This window comes from Zootoca vivipara, chromosome 8 (assembly GCF_963506605.1).
Source record: "Zootoca vivipara chromosome 8, rZooViv1.1, whole genome shotgun sequence".
Classification (NCBI taxonomy): Eukaryota; Metazoa; Chordata; class Lepidosauria; order Squamata; family Lacertidae; genus Zootoca; species Zootoca vivipara.
The window spans coordinates 48,808,905-48,833,852 of NC_083283.1; the positions used below are offsets into that span (position 1 = coordinate 48,808,905).

At 39.5% G+C, this 24,948-nt stretch overlaps 1 protein-coding gene across 5 annotated transcripts in view; it reads right to left on the minus strand.

Annotated features, from left to right (window-relative positions):
* The window catches only part of PIEZO2 (piezo type mechanosensitive ion channel component 2), a 224,260-nt gene that overhangs the window by 17,028 nt on the left and 182,284 nt on the right, over positions 1-24,948 (minus strand). For 2 of the 5 annotated variants that reach the window (XM_035124931.2, XM_035124928.2), the window contains 17 exons: positions 22,489-22,592; positions 20,565-20,663; positions 18,178-18,289; positions 15,053-15,118; positions 14,415-14,581; positions 13,233-13,387; positions 11,423-11,593; positions 10,378-10,797; positions 8,845-9,103; positions 8,544-8,726; positions 7,645-7,894; positions 6,694-6,826; positions 5,376-5,523; positions 5,048-5,262; positions 4,615-4,773; positions 3,440-3,587; positions 339-527 (listed from right to left, as the gene is read on the minus strand). In XM_035124931.2, coding sequence (XP_034980822.2) covers positions 339-527; positions 3,440-3,587; positions 4,615-4,773; positions 5,048-5,262; positions 5,376-5,523; positions 6,694-6,826; positions 7,645-7,894; positions 8,544-8,726; positions 8,845-9,103; positions 10,378-10,797; positions 11,423-11,593; positions 13,233-13,387; positions 14,415-14,581; positions 15,053-15,118; positions 18,178-18,289; positions 20,565-20,663; positions 22,489-22,592 — 2,978 coding nt within the window. The remainder of the gene's footprint in view (positions 1-338; positions 528-3,439; positions 3,588-4,614; positions 4,774-5,047; positions 5,263-5,375; positions 5,524-6,693; positions 6,827-7,644; positions 7,895-8,543; positions 8,727-8,844; positions 9,104-10,377; positions 10,798-11,422; positions 11,594-13,232; positions 13,388-14,414; positions 14,582-15,052; positions 15,119-18,177; positions 18,290-20,564; positions 20,664-22,488; positions 22,593-24,948) is intronic. The other 3 variants (XM_035124937.2, XM_035124935.2, XM_035124936.2) reach the window with 3 other exon arrangements.

Below are 24,948 nucleotides of genomic sequence, written 5' to 3' on the forward strand. Positions count from 1 at the left end.
CCAGCTATGTCCTTGCTGGTCCAGATTGTGGAGCTCACAGAACATTGATTTTACACACACTGAAGCAACTGGGAGAATTCCTCAGTGCCAGGAAAAATATACAAGGTAGGCACTCCACACTCACTCCTATTTCACAGAAATCACGTATCTTGCCTTGGGTGTTTGTTTTTTAAAATGAAAACTTTGAGTCTGGGGCACCTGCCCAGGGGCAGAAGTAAGAGCCTTCATAGCCATGGGTACTGGGCTGGCAACTCCTGACATACATTTATATAAGGAATGTTTAGTATTTAAAAGAAACCGATGAAGAGAAAGATGACATTTTAGTTTCTTGTTCATACCTGATAACCTCCTAAAGTTATTGTGATGGATACATCAAGAGGTTTATTTGTGACGCCTGCAACAGATTTAATTAGAGACATGAAGAGCAGAGGGAACCAAACGATGCAAATCAGCAAGACGATAATCATGCCACCCATTCCGTATTTCACAACCTTCTTCTTCTTCTGGCCCCTTGGCTGTGGATATCTCTGTAATTAGCAATATAAAACATTAGGAGACTATATTGCGCTTTTCTAGAGTTTTTAAACATTATTTTACTTTTGGATTTTATGAGCACTCTTCTAAACTCAGAACCTTATTTCAGCATTTTTTTTAAAAAATGTGCTATATGTTACAAGCATCTTCCAAAATTTAGTGTATACTTATTTCAAGGAGCCATAAGCCCCTGTCTTGCCATCCACAGTTAATCATTTAACTGTTATTAGAAGGCTGCAACTTGCAGGATAGGTTGGTCACCCTTAAGAAAACCATTATCATCCAAGGACGGGGGTGGACAGTGAGCTGGAAACATCTTAAACCTAGTATAATAACATGAGGCATCATAAACCACAACTTGTTTTGCATAGGATAGCAATTAGTTTGATGTAAAAAGCCCTTTGCAGTATACCTTGTCTTAATCTATCTGAGTAGATTTCTAGCCAGGTTTTTAGGGCTCTTCCTTCAGTGATTGCTTTGGGTCTTATTTTCAGAATCACTTCAGCATATGGCAGCCACAGGAAACAACCATTTGTGCATCTTGAATATATTCTGTCATGCAGTGAATTCAGCTTTTGGCATTCCACCCACATGTTGGAGTTTGCAGTGGCATACTAAAGTCTAAGGTAGTACAGGGCAATGGTAGTATATTACTACTTCAGCATGCACCGATCTCAGATGATATTCAACACAGGCTGTTTTTTGGGCATCAAGCCCAGAAGCAGTTGTGAGAATAGGCCTTTAGACAGTCCCTGGGTCTATCAGTTGAGGAAGAGGAGTTATTAAATTAGACACCATAACTCATAAAAAGGTGATGGTGGGGTTACTGTAATCTTTAAAATGAAAGAAAGCGAAAAGGAAATAACTGGACATACAGGAATTTACAGTATTGGCCTATACTGGCTCAAAAAAGCTAACAATGCATGCAAAATACTGATGGCATGCCAAAAATAATAAATTAGAGTTGCAAACTAATTCCTACTGAAGTCAGTGGCAACATTTCAAATGCTTTTAATGGATCTGGAGTGCACCCATAGTTGAAATGTTGCAGTGGTCCATTTAGAAGCTATTTCCTGCAGTTCACATGAATTTATGTTGAACAGTTCTGCTTTTGGTTAAGAGTTCCTGTTTCAGGTAAGTAAATAAGGAACTTTTTGGACCATTGCATTTGAACCAGGTTCAGCTGTTATAACTTTTTATGCCCTGGTCCTAAATTCTTAGCTGTTTTTTTTAAACTACTGTTAAATTTAAGACTTCTGAAAAGAAGAGCTGAAATAACGTTTTCTGGGACCCTTCAGTTTTAATTCTTCTCAGGCTTTTAAACCACCTCTGGAATATGTGTATACAATTCGAGGTTTACATTTGCAGACACAATTGTCTATTTATATGTGAAGGTACCTGAAAGAAAATTAGATGAGCACAAAACTACTTGAAACACCATCAGTGTAAGAACATGAGATTCCTATTGGATCGTACTGGTGCGATCACGAGAAGAATGACACATTAAAATATTAGAATATATAGAATTTGCCAGCATGACAAACAGATTGAGATATAAAGATGATAAGGATTTAAAAGAGGTTTGGACATTGTATATAGATTATATGTAAAGATATTGCAATAAGAAAATAATTGTAACAGGCTGACAAAAAATACTCAGCAGTAGAGGTTATAACGTGGGATAGTGTAAGTAAGGTAATGAAAACACAACTGAAAAGATAGCAGATAGGAAACCAGGGAAAGAATGGAAGGGGAGTAAAGGTTAAGGTTTATAATAGAGAAACAAATTAGAGAAATAAATTATGTTACCATTGATATTAATATATTTGTGTATGACTTGCAACACAGTATGCATTGATGATATGATAAAACAGAAAAGCAAGTAATTTTAATTTTCTTAAAGAAAAGACCCCTATTGGATCAAGCCAAAGGCCCATCTAGTCCAACATCTTGTTCTCGCAGTAACCAACCAGATGCCTATGGAAAGTCCACCAGAAGGACAGGAATGCAACAGAACTTCCCATTTGTGACCCCCAGAGGCTTTCTCTAGCCATCATGACTAGTAACCATTGACAACCTTATCTAATCTAATCCCTTTTACAGCAGGACATGGTTGGTAGTCGTCACTACATCTTGTGGTAGTGAATTCCATAGCTTAGCTATGTGCTGGGTGAAGAAGTACAGTACTTTTTATCTATCTTGAATCTTCTAAAATCCCAACACGCAGCTTCACTAGATGACCCCAGGATCTAATATTATGAGAGAGAGAGAAAGCATTTCTCCCTATTCACTTTCTCTGCACCATACATGTTTTTACACTTTCATCTTGTCGGTCTTTACCTGCCTCTTTTCAAAGCAAAAAACTCCAAAAATTGCTATCAGTGGCTAATAATAAATCCATGGCTATCAATGGCTACTAGCCAAGATAGCTATGCTCTGCTTGCATGATTGGAGCCTTTATGCTTCTGAATACCCCAGGAAGGGAGAGTGCTCTTGTGCTTGGATCCTGCTTTTGGGTTTCCCCCAGACATCTGGCTGGCCACTGTGATAACAGTATGGTGGACTACATGGGTCATTGGCCTAATCCAGCAGGCTCTTCATATAATAAGAATCTAAGAACCCAAAGTTCTTAGGTTCTTATTATAACTTTTCATAAGGAAGTTGCTCCAGTCCTGTAATCATTTTTGATTGCCGTTTTCTGAATCTTTTCCACCTTACACAATCTCTCTCGTGAGATGTGGTGAATATAACTGTGCAGAGCAATACCATCATAGATTTGTATAAAGGCATGATTTTCAGATATGAATTTTCTATCTTGTGCTTCTTCAAGATCTTACACTATGATCTATGCCCTCATAAAACATTCAATGAAAATAAATGTTTTTTTTTAAAAAAAAAATCTTACTTTTTCAGACTCTCGCCAGCACTTTAGGATGAATATATGAGCATAAATATCTTCAACACAGATCCAGCTAGAGAGACTTAATGTGGTATCTGTCCACACCCAGTCCATTACTGCCCTCAGCTCAGTTAAGAATGGTACCAAGCGGAATCTAGACAAAGAGAAATAATCACAGGTGAAGGTTCTGTTTTAACTGAAAAATATTAAATCCAGTATGTTGTAGCATTTAAGATTTCAGGTGATTTATGTGCTGATTTTTAATTGTTTTCGTTAACTTTTGGGAGTTCTAAAAGATTAGTTATGTTTCTGATCATTCATGGGTTCTAACCCAAAATGACTAGTTGCTTTGACTGCACAAAGGAGATTAAAATTTTTCTATCATGCAGCAGCTCTGTGGCCACTGATGATTATCAAATCATACTGAATAACTCCAGTGGCGGAGGAAGTCACTGTGTCACCCGGGGCGGCAAATTGCCGTGCCTGGGGGGGGGAGCAGGGCGTCGCTACCTAATGACGCATGCGTCGCTATGTAATGACACATGCATCGTTACGCAACGAAGCTGCGCATGCATACAACGTAGAGGGGGATTGCCCCCCTCCGCAACTTCAAAATGGAGCCTCCAGCCTCCTGGTAGAAAGTGTTGCTCGGTGCAGCGCGCCTGCTCCGCCAGCGGGCTTTCTACCTGGAGGCTGGACGCTCCGTTTAGGCTCCATTTTGAAGTTGCAGGGGGTGTGATCCCCTCCACGAAGCACGCATGTGCAGCGGGATGCTGCACATGTGTACAACGTAGAGGGGGGTCACATCCCCCTGTGACTTCAAAACGGAGCCTAAACGGAGCCTCCAGGTAGAAAGCCACGCTCGGCGCAGTGGGCAGGTGCCACCCTCGAGCTGGAGGGGGGTGTCAGTCGGCGCCCCCAACTCCTGAGCCTCCAGGTAAAAAGCCCGCTCGGCACAGCGCGCCACGCAGAGCAGGCTTTTTACCGGGAGGCTGGAGGGGCTCGGCTTGGGAGTCGCGGGGTGGGGCGCCAACTGTCACCCCCCCCCAGAGTGGAACCCGGTCGGACCGCCCCCCCTTGCTACTCTTGAAGACCCTATTTTTTTGGGGGGTGTAAAGGCAGCCTATGAATGTCACTATAGCTAAATAAATGTGTGACTGAAAAGAAATATCCATACTCACCCCTGAAATAAGAAGAGGTTTACATAATTGTAACTTTTTGTGAGGAAATTGCCAAGTACACGAGTTGGGTAGCCACAACGTATCTGATATGCCGATAAGCCAAAATAAACACATTTCACAAAATACCAAAGTTGTGCAACAATATTTTGGCTAAATTTCCTGCGACATAAAATAGATGGGAGAAAATTAATATAGATAAACACACATACTTTGATCACATTTTTAAGGGAGTAGACTAAATCACTGCTAAATTAAATTAAAATAATAATAATAATAATAATAATAATAATAATAATTTATTATTATTAATACCCCACCCATCTGGCTGGTTTTCCCCAGCCACTCTGGGCGGCTTCCAACAGAAATATTAGAATATTAAAATTAGAAAAGCATAATATTAATATTTTTTAATTAAAAAAAACCAAACATGTACCTTTCTGTCACTCCAGGCAAGATAAAGAACATCCAAAAGTGTATACCAAAAACAAGTATGACCTGGAAGATGACTTTTCCCATGACAGTCTTTCTTAGATACAGCGCCCGATCTACTACCATGGTTCCAAATTGAATTAGCACCATCACTAAGAATGCACTTGGCACCTGGTCCTCTGATAACGAAGAGGTGATATCTGCTGCTGCAGAGTGTTTCTGCAAAGAAAAACAGGAGCAATAAGGTACAGGGAGAATTTGTCATAAAAGATAGTCATTTATGACACACACACACACAAAAATCCAAGTACAGCAAATTCATTATAACATACCCCAAAAGCCCAGAATCCAAACACAATGATAATGAAGTCGACAGTATCAGCAAGGAACATCAGGACATAAACATCAGTCACAGCACTGTAATCTGGGTGGATAAGATTGTAGAAAAACTGTTTGATGGGCACATATACCTGAAGGGTCCTGAAATAACAGAAAATACAGTCTTACAAATAACTTTATGTAAAGAACTATGCAGTTTAAAATTTACTACTCCCAAGAATGTATACATTTGGTTAGGGATAACTACAAAATGCATGAAGTCAGACATGGGACCCATGATGGCCCTTCAGTCCCATATGAAGGAGAAAAGCAAGTGAGCCGAAGGTCTGGCTTGCATTGCGCTCTTGCCCATTCCTAGGTGTAGAGAATGCTGATAACGACTCAGGCCTCTCTCTCTCTGGTCCTTGGTATTCTCCCCAGGCCACACCCCTCAGCCATTGTACTTCACACCCTCATTGAGTGTTTTCGATTGACTTGGGTGTGTCCTTGAACTTTTATAATGCAATTTGATTGTTCAGATGGAGAACAGAGTGTATGTGTGTGTAGAAAGCCCATTGTTTTGCTCTGCCAAATATTGTTTCTGGTCTTTCCCACCGCTGACATGTGGCCCTTTGGAAGGTTGCTCAGAAGGGACTGTGGCCCTCAAGCTGAAAAAGGTTCCCCTCTCCTGCTCTAGAACATTTAGGACAAGTGAAAAAGCACACAAGACACAATGTGGGAGAATATGAAGATGAACAATGAGAGAATCAGTGCACTGGTAAAAGTACTTAGAGCCTCAAGACTGCATAGTGCTCTGTTACTAAACCTTCAGATTAGCCTTTTATGCAGGGTCATCTTAAGGGTATCCAGCGCCGTGGTGCAAAATCCCTCCAGCACCCCCACTTGCTAGGCGCCATTGGAACGGCGGCTAGCAAGCCTGCTGTTGCGAGGGGGATTGGCGGAACAGCATACCGAAAGGAGTCCTTTCGGGCACTGCTCCTGCCGACCCCCTCACCTAGGCGGGCTTGCTAGGCACCATTGGAACAGCGGCTAGCAAGCCTGCTGTTGGAGGAGACGTGGTGGGAACAGTGCACCGAAAGGAGCCCTTTTGGGCTCTGCTCCCGCCGCCCCGAACATGAGCAGCGCGCGGGGCTGCTGGGCACCCAGCCCAGCGCCCCTGATGGGGAGGCGCCCTGGCGCACCGCGCCACTAAGCCAAATGGAAAGGACAGCCCTGCTTTTATGGAATTGCAATCTTCTAAAAATCCTACCCAGAGCATTGCAGAATCAATTCCTCATTTCATTTAAACTGATACAAACTTTAATTGCTCACTTTTTAATGGTAAATGCCTTAGCTATGATAAGTTGTTCCCGCAGCTTGTCCATGAGAAGTTCTTTTCTTGATTTTTGTTTTATGCTCAGCACACTGCTTCCTTTTTGACTGCTGTTCCGTGTGCTGGTACTTCCTGAGAATACAGTAGGGAGGAGAAATTACAAACTGATACATCAATCTTAAACCTCCATTTACCCTGGATTATGGTAAGTACATGCAATTCACAGAGTTTTGGCATGGTTCAAATATAATCCCTCTCCTCCTTTGTACCTGGTAAAGAGGAGATCAAATTCTGATTTTAAATAAACCACAGTTCCTTGTGATGTCTTAACTTTGAAGACTGTGGCATGCTGAAACAATGGTGGGCAAGAACAGGCAGGATCTACAAAGTTCCATTGATACTTATCTGAAAGGTAGTTTTCCATTGCCTGTAGAAGTCATCAGGTTGGGTAACATCTCTATCTTAGCTCCCATAGTTCAGTTCACTCCTGCCTCCATCCAAACAGTCATGTATTTCTTAAGCTCCCATTATTTCTTATCCTTGGGCCAGTTCATATATCTTTCCCTCCAGTATTTGTGAGTTTTCTTTTCCTCTGTGAGTCTTCCAGCTTCCCCATTTCCCCCTCCCTCTTGTGCAGCTTGGCAGTCCTTCCATTTCCCCTTCTGACCAACCTCCTCATCTCTCTCCGCTTGTCTCTTGCCTCACTGTGCTTTCCGCCCACTGTAGCCTCTCTCACTTGTTCTAGCCTTTAATTTAAAGAATCCTCACTTGCCTTCTCTGCTTGCCTTGCCCCTGTCTCCTTCTCCTGTCTCCCCTGTGGCTGCTTCAGTGGAGGGTGGAAGCAGAGTAGAATGTGTTTCCTGCCATTGGCAAGAAATCAATGACTAAGCAAGTACAATGTGTAATGCCACATTCTGTTTTAGAGTCTTAGTTGTGGACCAAATGCATACCTCTTTTTGAACGGTGTGAGGAGAAGCTGGATCTGTGAGAAAGCTGTGAGCCACTACTTGAACTTTTCCTACGGATGGCAGTCTGCTGCTCTGGGAAATGAACATGTATGGATTCAACAGATGCTGCCAAATTGACTGATGTCAAAGAGCCAGCAGAACCTCTCCTGTCCGACTCAACTGACTCATCATCAGAGTCGTCTTTACTGGTGCAGTTTTCTACTCCATCATCTTCATCCCACAATCCATGACACTGAAAAATAAAGTTAAGTAATTATATTTAAAATTATGTTATATTTTTAAATTGGCTATTGTTGGGATTCATTCTCTTTATAAAATACACATGCTAATGGTATTCTTATCTTCAAGTCACCTAACCTCTTGTGCACCATATTTAAAGAATAAAGCTACTGAAATACTTCATTTTAACTTTGTGTGCTGGTTCATTACTTAACTTCTAAAATTCAGGCATTCTTCCAATACCACAGCCTTAATCAAGATTTGTGGAGCTAGTTATGGTTGAAAAGGCATGCAACAGCATTGTAAACAAGTTTTAGGGCCAAACCCTGGTTGACAAAGATCAGTTTTAAAGTCTTGGTTCTTTCAAGTTGGTTTAAGGGCACAAACAGATGTTCCTGTGGATCTGTTTGCTCACAAAAGGTTATAAGCAATCCATGCTATAACTTTAAGAAATTAAGACAGCTAACTAATCATATTCAGATATGATTTTTTAGTGAAAACATTTCATTTAGTCTAATTAAGTGTCTCCATGACTCTTAATATTTATAATTTGGAAACAGCAATTCAGATATGATGGGAAGTCAGCATGCTGCCAACCACATCATTATATACAAAAATCTAAGTTTAAAAACAATAAAATACATTTTTAAATTCCAAAATACCTTTAAAATGGATCGATGAAAAAACAAAGCAAGTAGTTGAACAAGGTCATAGTGAACATAACCCTCTTTCTTCTCAACACCAATAATATTGGGAGGATGGTAAGGCTTGTCCTTGTTTAGTTCTAGTTGCTTATTCCAAGGGAAGAAGCCAAACTGGAAAAAATATTTTATAACAATTGTTACCTGTGCAAAAAGAGAGAGAGAGAGAAAAGAGAAAGATGAAAATTAGCTTCATGTTAATCACTGAAAATTTGGTAACATTCCATAAAAATGAGAAATTATCATTAAAATATCAACATACCTCAGTGTAGACTATAGCTGTCATCCAAAAACGTTTGCTAGGCCTCGGGACAGAAAGCATGGCCCAAAGGAATATAAGAATAGGAAGCACAAGGGTAATCATGGAGGCAGAGATCATGTGATTAAGAATAATTACAAAAAAACACACCATTTCTGAACGGGCCACAAGGGTATTATACAAAGCATAAATTAGCAGCAAAAAACGAGGCTGAGTAGAGTAGAATTTTTCTGACTCATCCAGCTCCTCATCTTGAAACATTCTGTGGGGACAAAGTTAGATCACATAACTTGATGTTCCAATATTTTAACTACTGCAGAATAATCTGTAAGTAACAACAAATAATATATTTCTACTTAACAAAGAACCATGTAAACAAGTTTCCAATACCCAGTTTTAGATGTGTTTCTTTACCAGCCACACTAGAGAGGTGAAGCATTTCAGGACTGGGTGGCTGAATGTAGCCCTCCAATGGAGCCTCTGTACTTGGCTCTCAGAAATCTCATAAGGCCAGACACTTCACAAGCCCTGCTTTGCAACTGAAGTGCAGGCTATCAAAAGTCAGGCATAGCGTTTCATTAACCACACATTTATTTCAAAAGAATGTGTTACCGTATTTCTCAGTGGGGTGGGGTGTTTCAAAAGAAACAAAATATCGCCTGGTGCAGAAAGCCTTGGGCACATGTAAAGTAAGTTTCAGAATCTCACCCATTTTTGAGAAATGAAGTTCAGCATCCAGGCCTTTTCCAAAGTTAGAATATTTGCATATACGTAAAGAGTTACAAATCATTTTTTTCCTTTAAAATGCAATCTGTTTTTCTTGGGTCAGGTAAGTAGCCGTGTTGGTTTGACACAGTCAAAATAAATAAAAAAATGTCCAAGCTTATACCCAGAACAAACTTAGTTGGTCTCTAAGGTGATACAGTACTGGACAATTTATTTATTTCTACTGTGTTTCTTGGGGTGTGTACTTGTCATAAAATGTCATAATTAGCCGCAGTTTCCCATCAGGTATACACTATGGGCACATATGGTGAAACACATGTGTGGCCATCACTGTACCTTTCATGTAACAATTTTGCGATGTGCAAATGACCCCCCCCCCAGTAAATAATTCTAATAAAGTTCTTGCTCAATGTTCATGGCATGCAAAATCATTGCATCCCATTGCAAATCAGTCTAATTCTGTCTTACATTTGTGAAAAGTAAAGGAAATCTTATCAAAAGTTTCTTCATCTGAAAGCACATGACATAGTTCTATTTTTGAAGGTATGGCCAGTGCCCCAGTGAGAGACTACTGAGTACCACATGCCTGCTATTGTAATCTGCTGAAAGGGAGACCAGGGTACAAGTGCCGTAAACTGAATTCATCACATGAAGCAGCACAAAACTAATGTAATCATAATGATCTGGACATCAGTGAATTTACTGCAATTCATTTAAATAACTTGAGCACCATTAAAATATGATGTTTTGTAACATAATGAATTTGCATTATTTTACATGCCTGTGGGGAAATTATTTTATGATTCTTACTTGTTCAGAAGTAGTTCACTTGCAGTAAGCTCATGCGTCAAAGGAGGAAGTATAGAATCTTCTGGTTTGTCAGACTGATTTTCATCTGGGCTCACCATCATATGGTTTTTGACAGAGGAACCATCTTGGGAACAATCTAAGGGGAAAAGCTCCAAGCTCACAGCTTTGCTGTAGGAAGGAGGGGGTTCAGCAATGCCATCCAAACCAGAATAGGATGGTATATCTGTATCAGAAGTATATGCAGCTCCTTCAGAATCTATGCAATAAACTTCCATGTCATGCTCCTGCCTCGATGCAGTATCTACCCCCTCTTCTTCTTCTCCTCCTCCTCCTCCTCCTTCGTGCTCCTCCCCTTCAACTTCTTCAATAGTTTCTGCTGTCCCCTGACGAGAATACAGCATGGTGATTTGGGTAGCCTCACTGTCAAGAACAGGGGGAACAATATTATTTTGTCAATTTCTTATTTCACAAATGAAACACTGATGTGTTCAAGGTATGTTCTATTGCTAAATTTTAATGTTGAGCCAGTGAAGACAAACTCAATCACAGTTAAAAGACTGGGAACAGGCCATGGCGTTATGTGTCATATCCTCCCCATCTTTTTTCCTCTTAAGAATGAATTGCCTCTTTCTGCCTTACCTATGGTTTTTAGTGTGTGTGTGCGTGTGTGCGTGTGTTTGGCCAGCAATGATATTAGCTGCTGTGGCTAAGGCTAATCAGGATTTTATCTGAACCAGGAGCTGAAGGCAGCACTCTAAGCTCTCAGCTAAAATGAACGGATCAATAAATAGGTATCTAATTTAGAAACTTGAGACCAAATGTATAAGGATCAAACGGGGGCTACTAAAAAGACAGAAAGCCCCGCCCAAAATTAGAGATATTGGTATGAGCCTAAACAAGACAAATATGCTTCTATTAAGTACTCATGCACACCTACATACATACAAAACACACACAAAACACACCTGCGCTGGCAAAATCCACAGTGCCATAATTTACAATGGTCAGGGTAAATGAATGAACAAAGCATGCATGGGTTAAGCACCTTGACACCATACTGCCACTGTCAGCAGATGAGGAGGACATATCCATGCTGTACATTTTACGAAGCCTAGGACGCGCACGCTCACTTGTTTTAGGAATAGGGTCTGGTCCATCTAAATCATCAAGGGTTGACTGCCTTGACAACAACAGTGTGGTTGCTTCAGTGCAGCAGCTAGCAGTGCAAACAGTTACAAAAACAGTGTTATATACCAACAGCATCCTGAAGTGGTTCAATAGTAACCATGCAGGCTAGCCATGCACTATACAGAGACACATAGACAAGGTTTTGAGTGGCGATACTGGGCTACCAGTATGCACTGGTTCTTATTCAAAAAGATGTTTTGATAATCACACAAAATCAATAGTAGTTAAATGGGCAACCATGGTGTGAAGGCATAGGGCTTTCAGCCATTTTGGCACACAGTTACAGGTTACAGCCTGCAAAAGCACATAGAGTGGCTCAGGTTGCAATCCTAAATTCATTTGCTAGGGAGTAACTCAGATGAACAACTGAGTTTGAAAAACAGATTTATACCCAGAATTTTAGGGTTCCAACCCTACCAAGCTTTGCTGGAATTTCTTGCGTCTAACTGGCTTGTGTATTATTATTTTTAAAGAAGCTCGGCTAATTATATGAAAATTGTCTGGAATAAATACATATATAATATGTATAACAGCCCAATGCAGTGCAGCATTTCTGCAAAGTAATTGTATAAATATTTTTATGCAGTTATATGCATTGTTGTATATAACTGTTAATGTAATGGTCACTTCAGGAAACCTGGAGTATATATGCATATTTATATGTTCCAGCACATATGGGGATTGTTCTTATCTTTAGCAGAGCATGCTTCTTGTCAAGATTCAACGTGTGAGATGGGAATTAGAAAAAATCAATATGCATAAGCTCAATATCAATGTTTTCAGACAATCTGATCACTAACTCAAGTGAGTACTCAAGTGTACTCGTGAGTAAACCTACTTAGGATTGCACTGTCAGACTCTCAAATGCTTCTTGGATACAATGGGTATTAGTTGTTGTAACTTTAGGAAAGGTCTCCCTTTTGTCTGACAGACTAGACAGTTTCCATTTGGTTGAAGATGGCTGTTTTGGAACTGTTTGGAACTTTTTTGTTAATATAACTAAGAGGCAAACTTCTTCCCACAAGATCTACAAGACCTGTTATTTATTAATCAATCAATCTGCTTTCAGAGAAATCCAGACTGTATAGGTTAGAACACAAATGTTTATTTTATTCATTAAACAAAATGCAAGCCTTTTTACTTTTACTTAAAAGGAAAGTTTTCTTATTTTCAAAATATGTAAACCAATGTGCAGCTTCTTACTATATGTATGATATCTGGAAAAGCCCTGGAGTGGCAGTAAACTATGTTTTACTCAGAGTAGACCCAGTGAAATTAATAAACATGACAAAGTTAGGTCCCTTAATTTCAATGGGTCTACTGTTAAAAAAATGTTGATGATGTGCAACTGTTTTTCTGCTTTCATAAATCTTTAACATAAGGAAAACGAATAGCTCAAACAGAGGTGCTGCTTATACTACCCTTGTCACATATTATCACCCATAGAAGATAGCTACTAGGTCAGACTACTTTTAGAAAAGCAGGGCTTCTTTCTCTCCTCTCTACCCACTATGCCATCTCTGTGCACCTCCAAAATCTGGCCGGACCATCTGGCACAGACTTGGGAATGGGGTGGGAGGCACAGAAGAATAGGAAATCCATTGGCCCTCCACTTGAATAATGTTGGATATCATCCTATATGCATTGATTGAATTTAAACAAAATACCTGGATTCGCTGTCACGAGAGACTGCCGATTCTAGACTTTCTGTCCTTTCAGCCTGTCCAGGTTCATAAATTTCATCCAATCCTGATTCCCTAGAAAGTTTCATTATATGGTTCTGATAATACATATGGATACTCTCTCGAGTTGGAACATTCCCCTAAAAAGGAAGGGATAGAATTTAGAAGTCTAAGTAGGGCCTGCCAATAATCTCTGAGATCTGGCGATTATCTGGTGCAAACTAGTGAGAATTGTGCAGCATATCAAAAATTGAGGAGTCTCAGAACTATACCATAGAGGTGTTTCATTCTTTCTCCCTTACCATGCTATTCATAAGGTTTCTTCCATCCTCAATTATAACAATAAGCTAAAATTAGCAGGTCTTTGTTAATATACATCATGTGTCCAAAACATTTAAAATTAAGGAAAAACCACAGTTGCTAAAATCTAAACCTGCTCCTACAAATATTTTCAAGGACTGGCTGGATGCAGCGGAATGGTGGGAGGCACCAGCTGGGGAACCCCTCATGGAACCCCCAGAGGAAGGAGGCTGAGCCAGGGGACTGGGGGTGGGATGATAATGATGATGAGTGGTCAGAGGGAGAAGAGGGAGCAGACTGGGAGGAGGAGGAGGTGTCAGTAGCTGAAGAGGCAACAGGGTTTAGGTGAGCAGGATGAGGCTGTGGCAGAGAGCAGTCCTAATTCAGAGGAGGAGAGGAGTGGGGTGGGAGACAGATGAGACAGGCTGTTGAAGAATCCAGGGAGTCTCTCCCTCCTGCTGCGACCAGCTCCCCTCCCCCCCCGTCTCCCAGAACACACAGAGAAATGAAAAGAGCAGAGGAGAGATGGGTTGTGTGCAGATGCAGTATCTGATTGCTTGGGGGGGGGGAAACCTTGGAGAACAGAGGACTTAGGCAGCTGTGGGAAGGTGGGAACCTTCAGTCCTCACAACTGCTTCATTGGGGCAAGACCTACTTGGAAGAGTGGCTGGGATCGCTAGTCCTGTGCTGTTTTGGTTTCTTAAATAAAGAGTGAACTTCACTGACACCAGGGGTTTTTAAATTGCTGATCTACACCTGACTCCAGCTCCTGACAAGTATCTAGAACAATAGTTTTGGCCAAGGGTGGGCCCGAATTTGAAGCCTTACTAATGGCATCAACTACATAATATGAGCATGTCCTATTACCTTTTTGATTTCTCTAGTAAGCATGCACCTCTCGATTCTTAGCACAGTGGAAATATCAATGTGTTCTCTTGAAATCGAATTGAGCCAAGCTGTAAAGCTGTCTATTGTTGCCAGAAACAGAACCCAGGTAAACTTCAAAATATTATATATTCTTTTGATAATGTTATCTGGGGGCAGGAAACAAGAAAAAAAGAGAGATTTAGTACATAAGCAACCACCACAGTAACAAATTATTTTGAATGAATCAAGAAAATCTAGCCCCTTAGGAATCATTGTTACTCTCTGACTGCTACCTCTATTCAATTACCTGAAAGTAATATCCGCTGACCTTCATACAACTTTCTTTTGAGTAGACTTATAAAAGATAGCACTTTCCTGGCATTTCTAGTTTAAGGTGCCAAATTATTGGCTGATCATTTGAACCAGAATTATTCTGCTTCATTACCAGTCAGTGTAATTGTTTGCTGACCTCTGCGTCCTTCTGGCTTTAATAGTATCACTTGTGCTAGTAGAGTGGTGAATGTTGATATATAATTGTAAATAAATTATACAGAATTTGTTGGCTTGCCTTTATTTAACACACTGTTGCACCGTCTAACCAGAAAATAAAAGAATACCTTTCTTGCGTCTTTGCTTACCGGGTCCATCTGAGGACTTCTTTTTGACAGGTTCCTCTCTTTCTTCACACTCCACATCTATACCAACTGGCAAATCAATATTAAAGAAATGAGCAAAAGCTTTTCACAGATCTGAATTATTCAGCCAAAAATGATGGAAATATATAGTGAGCTGCAGCTTAGTAACCTCAAATTTTACAGTGTTCTCTAATAATTATATTCAAATTAACTGGAGATATAGCCCCTGAGTGATTATATTCTGCTTTAATTGAGACAATGATGTGGACCTTAATATTGCTTGGCCAACTAGCATTTGGGTTTATTATTTACCACCTCTCTCCTTCTCAAATTAAAAATATAGTAACCCATTTTCCTGTCACCCTCCACTGTATCTTTCCCTACAACAGTAATGTGTGTTTGAAGGGGAAAAATATTTTGTGATTTCTTTGTAACTGTCAAGGTTTGAAGCCTTGTCCTGTTACTATGTTGCAAGCCCTTTTAGCAGTAGCTGTTTGGGGACTGTGAAGGAGAGAGATTACAGTCATACCTCGGTTTAAGTACGCCTCGGTTTGAGTATTTTCAGTTTAAGTACTCCGCGGACCCTTCTAGAACGGATTAATCCACTTTCTATTACTTTCAATGGGAAAGTTCGCTTCAGGTTAAGTACGCTTCAGTTTAAGTACAGACTTCCGGAACCAATTGTGTTTGTAAACTGAGGTACCACTGTATAACTTCCAGAATTTATTAGGTGGGACCTGGATCAGGTTAATTCATTATGATTTGTGTGGGACAGCAGACTCTGCATGGAGGTTTTTGTCATTGGGGAGTTAACTGTCAGGAAGAGAGTTGAAAATGGTCGGTTGTGAAGTTGATAAGATAATGGATGAAGGAAGAATGAGGACAAGACGGGGGGGGGGGAATGAGTGGAAAGCTGAGGTCTGAATATTAATACTTTGTTATTTGTGGGATAACCAAACTCATATAACCAATATGCTTAAGATTAATTAATGCATGAAGGAGTTGATGCCATAGAGTAAGCTGCCCTGCCAGGCTTAGCTATGTCACTCCCCCTTACTTTGGAAGAAAGGTAATCTAGCCCAGTGTTTCCCAACCTTGTGCCTCCAGATGTTTTGGGACTACAACTCCCATCATCCCTAGCTAGCAAGACCAGTGGTCAGGGATGGGAATTGTAGTCCGAAAACAGCTGGAGGCACAAGGTTGGGAAACACTGATCTAGCCCATTGTTGTACCTCAGTTTACCTAAGAAGCTCAGCATGTGAAAAGGCTAAACTGGCTAAGCTAGTTGCTGCAGCTGAGCCGCATGTTTCTAGCATGCATTTCTTGTGTTCCTATATCAATAATTTAGGAACTTTCACCACTGTAACTAAGTCAAGTTTCACTGCCTGTGTTTTCTAATTGTTGTATGGAAAAGCATATGAATCTGACCTTTGGAGAGTTTGTAAGTAAACAATTTCTTGCTTACCAAATGTGTGGTCTTTTTCTATGCTAAGGGAAGATGGGAAGTTTGGAAGGCACCTAGAAGGGCAAATTTTAAAGGTCTAACAGCCTATATTTCCATGCTTTACCTTGCTGAATATTTTGTGATTTTAAATTTCTGCTGGGGCTCTCTCACAAATGAGTACTTGCCCCAAATCTGGATATTGACATCCAGGGAATTCTCATTTTATAGCCTTTATATGTCTGTGCCAACCAGCCTTACTCATACTTGCCTGGTGAAGAGCAGAGAAAGTGAGATGGTGATTGAGTTAGTAGGAGAGGCTGCCCTGTGTAAAGGTCTTACCAGAAGAAAGTGACACAAGCAAGTTTTTAAAGTTGACTAAACTGTCCAAGCAGCCATAAGTGCAACCAGAGCAGCTTCGGAGTTCAGAGGGCAGATTGCCCATAGTAGCTGTTGTGGGAGTATTTGACTGGGGCCACTTATGAGGCTGGCATTAGCAACAGTCTCTGTGGTCTTTAGAAATGGTCATCAAGCACCTTTAAGACCCCATGAGTGCAGGGGGAGAAGCCCTTTGTGGAAATGGAAACCCTCATGCATGGCTCACACTGAAGGGTCATGTGAGGTGCACCTCATCCCTAATATCTCCAGTTTGATGTCCTGGTTTTTAGCAGTAACTCGAATAACAGATTTTTCGTTTGGACTTCAGCTGAAACTATGGTTCAACAAATTAGGAGGTACTGAGTTAAGGGAGGAGAGAGTATGCAAGCAAACACCTTGTTCCTGGTCCAAGAAAACATGGTTTGATGAACTGAAATGGTTGCGTCTGAACTGGACCAATGTTTTGTCTATTATATCTGCCTATAGTAGTAAGCCAGCAAGGAGGAACTAGGTAAAAATAAATCACTGTTTCCTTTCTCCTGCCACACATGAAAGGGTAATTGTTGTGTTAATATGGCTACTCAGGTAGAGGTCTTTTTCATTACCCACTATCTGGTTCTTTTGTGACTGCAGATGTTATGGAATTTACCTGGGACCTTCCACATGCAAGGCATGTAGCTGAATCACTGAGCTGTGGTGTCTTCACCCAATAAACAGAGGAAAGATTTGTGTTTACAAGAAATAAGTATGTCCTGGCATACAAGACGACTGGGCGTATAAGACAACCCCCAACTTTTCCATTTAAAATATAGTTTGGGATATACTCGTCATATAAGACTACCCCTCTTCCTACCCCGGGCATCCCAGATGCCTGCAGCTTGCTCTTCACCAGCTTGCCCTTCCCCAAAATGTCCGCAGCACCAGAAATCGCTTCTGCACATGTCTGGAAGCCAAAAATCGCGTCTGGACATGCACAGAAGTGATTTCCGGCGCCGTGCTGCCTATATCCCAAATGTCTGCAGTGCCAGAAATCGCTTCTGCACATGTCCGGAAGCTGAAAATCGCGTCTGGACATGCGCAGAAGCGATTTCCGGCACCGTGCTGCCCATTTCCAAAATGTCTGCAGCGCCAGAAATCGCTTCTGTGGCTGCGCAGACGCGATTTCTGGCGCCACTCGGCAAGTCCTGGAGTATAAGAAGACACCCGGCGTATAAGACGACCCTTGACTTTTGAGAAGTTTCCTGGGTTAAAAAGTCGTCTTATACGCCAGAAAATACGGTAACTGACAAAATTACAGAAGCATACGTACCTTCCCCAGATCCTTTCCGCCTTTGTCTCCTTTCTTTCCCAAACTTTTTTTTCTCTTTGCGCCTCTGTCGGAGGGCAGTTTTAGGATCAGTAATCCAGGCCTGATAAACGAACTGGAGGGAAAAACCAATTTATTCCAAGCTCCTCAGTAAGTAAATAGGAATGCAATATATATTTGATGAAAAAAATGTAGGTTTGTGAGTTTAAGCAAACATTCTTAATTGCTATCCAAACATTTCAATGGAAGTTTGAGATTTTTTGTGCTATTTTTGTTTGCTAAACAAACTAAAACATTTGAACAGAACGATGGATTCATGCGAGTTTCATAGGAATACACAAAAGCTATGTTCTGAACTCTGGTAATGCAAATATAATTTACATATGAACCATTTCCTGCAACTAGCCTAATATAATTATCAGTATTCCAATACAATAAGAACATTAGACTTTATCCATTGTTAAACATTGTAAAATGTTTCACTCTCTCTTAGCAAATTGGTTGATGGCATCTTTTAAAGTAGGAACACAATGAGAATTCATAATGCTATACCATCACATATTATGCATTTCCCCCCAACACCCAAAGATATGGCTGAAAAGAACAAAAATTTTTACTGTATGATAGCAGTTTGAGACAAAAGATGTTGTGATTTTGTCTGTATGATTTTCATCACAAAATGAAAACCATGTTTTGCTGGCACTGCATCATTGAAGCATTTCATTCATTAAAGAATAGCTACAGCCAAGGAACAAGCAAACATACACATGCAAAGGGTAGGGGAGAGAGAAACAGATAGATTCAAAGAGATACTACTACCAACACAAGCATGCACAAACTGTCTCAGGGAAGCTGGAATGGGCCATTATTGGAAAAGCTTTTATTTCATCTGTTTCTCACAGTTCTGAAGTACAGAAATCACCTTGGTACTTTATTAAGATATTTGTCTGTAAAACATTAAGCCTCCTGCTTTTTATCAGTGAATATGGAAGGTTACTAACAGATGGTAGAGAGAGTGCCTGTCTCCTATCTGTTTGAGGCACTAACTTGGTTTATGGTAATTAGTAATGCGTAATACAGCTGTTATTGCTGTACTAAAATATATTAATTCCTAAATCCATAGATGTCTTTTGCAATCAGGAAAACCTGCTCATGTAAGTCAGATTCATGATGCCAGACGATTTCTTGCCCTATCTGCAACCTTTGTGGTATCACCCACACCATTCCTGTGGGTTCCCTGATCTTCATAATTGACTTTTGGGGACTGCTAGGGGCTGTACTGAGGCAGATCAGGCAGGAAAACACCATTCCATGAACAGATCAGAATGGGCTGTTTTGCTGCTCATGATTCTTTGGATCCAAACCAATAGCTAAAGTTTGAGATTCACTGAGTTCCTGTGAGAGCAGGAAAAAAGCCGATAATAAATAAAATTCATAAATTTTGCCAAACATTGCTCTAGTGAAAACAAATATGGAGAAATATAATTTTGAATATCAATATTCACTGCATCTGGTGCAGTTCAACAGCTGTTATATAGTCAGCAGTTGCTACAGAAATTCCAAGCATTTGTTCAATTGATTCTGAGATTTTGTTACTGTAGATAGTTTTAAGGAAGACTAGTTGCAACTAGTAATGAAAATGTTGAAAAAAATGCTACTTTTATCTGTCAACAGTTAAATTTAAACATTAAGGTACATTAACTTCTTCCTGATCTGTATTTCAGCACTAAAGTCTACAAGCAAGCTCATTGGATTTGAACTGTTATAGTTAATCCAAAATGTTTTTAGTGCTTCTTGCACATAAGTGACATACTGTATACATTATGCATAGCATCACAAATACTACTAAAGGAAGTCCCAAGACAGGCTAATGGATTACTGATACCAGAATGATGATGCACATGGACAGGAAGTGTGAAGGGTAAGCATCCTTAGCTGCAATATTTTAAGGTTTTGCCAGCTTTCTGAGAAAGATTACCATGCCACAGGAAATCCTGCTCTCTCTCTCTCTCTCTCTCTCTCTCTCTCTCTCTCTCTCTCTCTCTCTCTCTCTCTCTCTCTCTTTTACAATTCAGCAATTTAAACAGGGTCAGCATTTGACCCACTACCTATAAATGCATGCAACCCATGGAATCCTCTCAACACAGCTTAGGCAGAAATGCCAAGATTATGCCAAGATGTGTCTGCATTTTCTCTCTGGGATCACCGTTAAAATGAATTATATTTCCTTGTATGATTTAGTTTTTTTTAATCTTACACATACCAAATCCTTGACTCTCATTAAGTCCTCACAAAGTTCCTATTAAGAGTGAAAATGCAGAAAAGGGATACCCTATGCCAGAATAGTATGGGATGAGATCACATTCTACATTGTATGGAACATCAAATACCTTTGCAGCTCTGATTAAATACTGAAGAATAGTTTTGGGCAGTTTAATAATAGACTTTGGCAAGGCTAAAATGGCAGAAGCAAATTTCGCAATAGCTCTCTATAAAGAAGGACAAAGCAAGACAAATTAGTGAAAACATAACTGTTATTGTTGTAAGAAATATATTGCATGACACTATTAGAAACATTAATTTACCATGGGCTCATAAATGTGAACTGTTAATAATCAACTTAATAGTGGACTAGTGATAACATAATAGTATAATGGTTATTAACTACACATGTAAACATACTAATTAGTAATATTTATTAGAAGAACACATGCTAAGTGAAAGTTAATTTTTAGTACATGACAGACAGTAGTAATTACAGATTCCCATCCCTACCCCTATTACTGTTCTTATGAACAAATAATACTTATGCCACCAAAAACATTTTTATAATAGTTTTGCTGCTTGGATTTTCAATTGATGTCTTTTACCAGAAATGTATATGCTACAAAACACTGATGCAAGGACTAAAATTGACGACCCCTGAACAGAAGACACCAGGGAAGATCAACATAAACAGAAAATATTGACACAATTTTTTAGATTCCAAATACAGAACTTATTTGCAACACATAAACAACCAAATTGACATCTATGGTAGAACAAAAAAATACATTGACCCTGTTCACAAATGACACTGAGCCAAACTAGGTTTCAGTGCAAACCTCTCTGTCTTTTTAGTTTGGTGTAGCATGACAGCTAGGTTAAAAGTTTTTTGGTGCTACAAGCATGGTGAAGGAGATACAATCCTGATGACACAGTAAGTCAAACATTTCTGTGCCGAGCTGAAAGGACTGGGGAAGAGGAAAGTGGGTGCAAGCTCCTCTCTGGGAGCCAGCATGTTCACATACGCCTGGTAAGCTACAGTTTGGTTTCCCATGACATATAGACCAGCCACTATCTAGTCTCTGAAGTTCATGTGGAAACCTATTTTTGCATCTAGATCTCGTGAATATAAACAAATGAATATGATTCAACATAACACTTTGGTAAAACCTGTACTTTCTATATATGACAGCATTGCACGGGAGCTACTTGAGGTGGTGTGCTTTTGAAAAGAATGTTTCTGCTCATTTATGCACAAGCCTCGTAAAGAATGAAGTTGCAATCTTGGATTGCGACACCATGCATGTAAATACCACATTGTATGGCAGAGGGATTTAGACAGCTCAATATACTATGTGAGTCTAGATGAAAAATCTGATATAGCTCATGGCTATTATTATTGACAGATAGTTGCATCGTTGTGAAAGAACTTAATAATTGTGACATTGTTTTTCTATATGTACATGTTTGTAGCAGCACTCCGAAAAAAGGAAACCCACAAGAATATAACATTAAATCAGATTCACTTCTATTGCCTTAATCCAGAGGAACTAAAGGAAGACCAAGATGCTTCACTCTGAATCAGGATATGCATGCATGAATCAAGTTGCCGGATGCTGGTGCAGCTAAATACTTACCTTTCACTACCTATGATAATAAATTTCTTTTGATTACCTCATGACCCCCCCCCCCTTTGACTATTACACTGAATAAAAAACTACTTGTTGGGACAACACCATATATAAAACACAGTTTTTATTACAATAAACAGATTGTTGATTTACAAAACAGAAAAGCTTCTAAGCAATATCAAGCAATGCCAGTGGAAAGATGTTTTATTCACTTGTCTCCAATGCAACATCAGAAAAATAGAGTTCAGGATATGAAACTTTATTTTTTTAAAAAACATGCTACAGGTGCAAGTGAATGAAAATCCATCTCCAGTATCACTCTTGCATTGCATAAATGTGACAACAGTATAAGCAAGCAACAAAATTAGCTTGTTATCATACTTTTGTAGGAGGCACAGCATATGCAAAAACACAGTACCTGGAATGCAGATCTTTTTGGAGCTGCTTCCTCTTCTTCTTTTTCTTCATCTTCCTCTTCTTCACTGTCCGTCTCAAACAAATAATAATCTCCACTTCTGACCACTAAGCAAAATAAAATATTTGTTTTTTTATTTCTTGCAGGAGGCCGGGAGATCCCTCATTAGCTCTATCCCGAGCCACCACAAAAATACAGAGATGCATTCTGTGATTGTGGGACTCAATGAAGGACAGGTAGAAGTGGAGAGAAAGCAAGAGATAAAGAGAATTTGTGGCAGGAAAATCATTTGGTGTTTGGAGGCACGAAAAAGTGTACATTTTTCGCAGGGAAAATATAAAAAAAATACTGTAAGAAGAAACTGGACAGATAGAATGCAAAAAGAGTTGGCAAGGTATTACTAAAAATGTGCAGTATTATTCTTTCTTTATTTTTTTTATAAAAAAGTTTCCATTTTGCCAGTTTGAGAAATTCTAATTCTATTGGGTATCCAGGGAGTAAGCTAAATTTAAAATTGTATCAGTGAAGGAAAATCAAAATCAAAATATAATGCTGTTAGAAGTGTTGAGGCATCTCATCACATTAGCTTTTCTTTTACCATATTCTTCAAGTTTAAACAGAGAAAATAGAAACAGTGTGTATGAATGATCATAACTACACATTGATTTTCCCCTGTAGATTTAAAACAGTTCCGAGGCCTCCATATGTTCAAGATGTGCTGTGAATGAACTGGGCCTTATATCCTTGAACAGAAGCACAGTTTTTAAAAACTTCAAATAAGCTAACAGGCCTAACTTGATCAAACAAGGGAAACAAAGGACATGAAAAGAAAAATAATAAGCAAGATAAAATAAAAGCCAGCATTACATTTGCCAGAGGAGGCTATTAACATAATATCTGTAAGTAAATTAAAAGCCCTTAGTATAGTTATAATAATACACTTACCTAGCAATAGATAGAATTACATTCAGCAATACATTTTACCCTCATTATATAACATTCTTGTTCAATCATACCTGACCCTCTGTTTTATCTCAAATATATACTGAAGCCATTTTCATATTAGCACTTTATCTTAAGGCAGGAGTAAAGTGAGAGTTATGAATTCTCCCCTATCTTACCTACACTGGAGAAAAGTTACAGTGTGGAAGGTCATGTTACTTGCCACTATTTGAGATGATGACTTGCCCTAGTTCTGAGCCACAGGCACCAACTTTCCCGTTAGAGGAAAAGGCGGAGTATAAATAATGATGATAAAAATAAGTTTTAAAGCTAATAGTGACACTCTCCACTTGCTCTGGTATAAGCACTAACAGCAAAAAATAAAATAGAATACTTTATTATTATTATTATTATTATTAGTAGTAGTAGTAGTAGTAGTAGTAGTAGTAAACTGCCCTTCATCCGTAGATCTCAGGACAATTCACAACATAAAAATTTTATTATTTAATATAATCTGCCACAGAATAGTGTCTCCCAGGACAGTTACTTTATACTAGGGGAAAGCAATGCAGATCAATGCTTTTTCTTGGGTGTTTGTTTTCAAAACAGCAGGCCCTGGCATTACCACTAGTGAACCCTATATTAACATTTAATTGCTGAGATATGAAGGCATGTGGCATGATTAAACTGCAATAATGCACCCTTGCAGGTATGAATTAGGATGGGGGTGAAGTAATGAACCAATTGAAAACAGTAGCCCTTTTTTCAAGAGGATCAGACCTCTCCACCCACAGCCCACACTTCCTCCAGAAGAAAGTTAACAGTTCTTCACATCAGTTTAACAGATTAATCAGAATGGTGGAAGCACAATGAGGAGGAAAGCACAATATTATTTTCTTCTCACCACACTGATTTTTGATGTTATTTTATAAACTATCAGGTAGAGACAACTGTGTGAGAAAGCATGTTTCTAGCCCCATGCCTTCCTTGGAAGAAGTGAAGCCCTGAGAATTCCATGGAGGCACAGAAGTAAAAGATAGCGATGTAGATAAAATACATTTTAGATGTCAATGTGACAGTACAGGAAACTTTGGATAGTATATTACAACATTGAGCTATAAAAAAATACATGACTCATTCAACTACACAAGCTACTGTCCTGAAACGGAACAATTATTTTAGAAGGATAGAGCTAGCGGGTAGCAATCATTTTCAGGGCTTGGCTGTATGGTGCTGTTCACAACAAGTGTGTGCATTATTGCAATAATAGGTACTGTGCATTTATTTCCTAAAACATATAATGAGAGTAAAATGTGTAGGAAATACTGAATTAGAATTGGAATAATTTAACAAAAGTTGCATGGATATAGGTCTGTCTCACACAGTGGATTATAGCAGAAAACAGTGGAATTGTGCTATTCTCTATTTTCTGCCTCAACTGATCCACTGCAGAAGATAACCTGGGAGCCTGCTAGTCTCCGAGTCATTCTCATCACGTTAATTTCAACAATTATTCTGTAG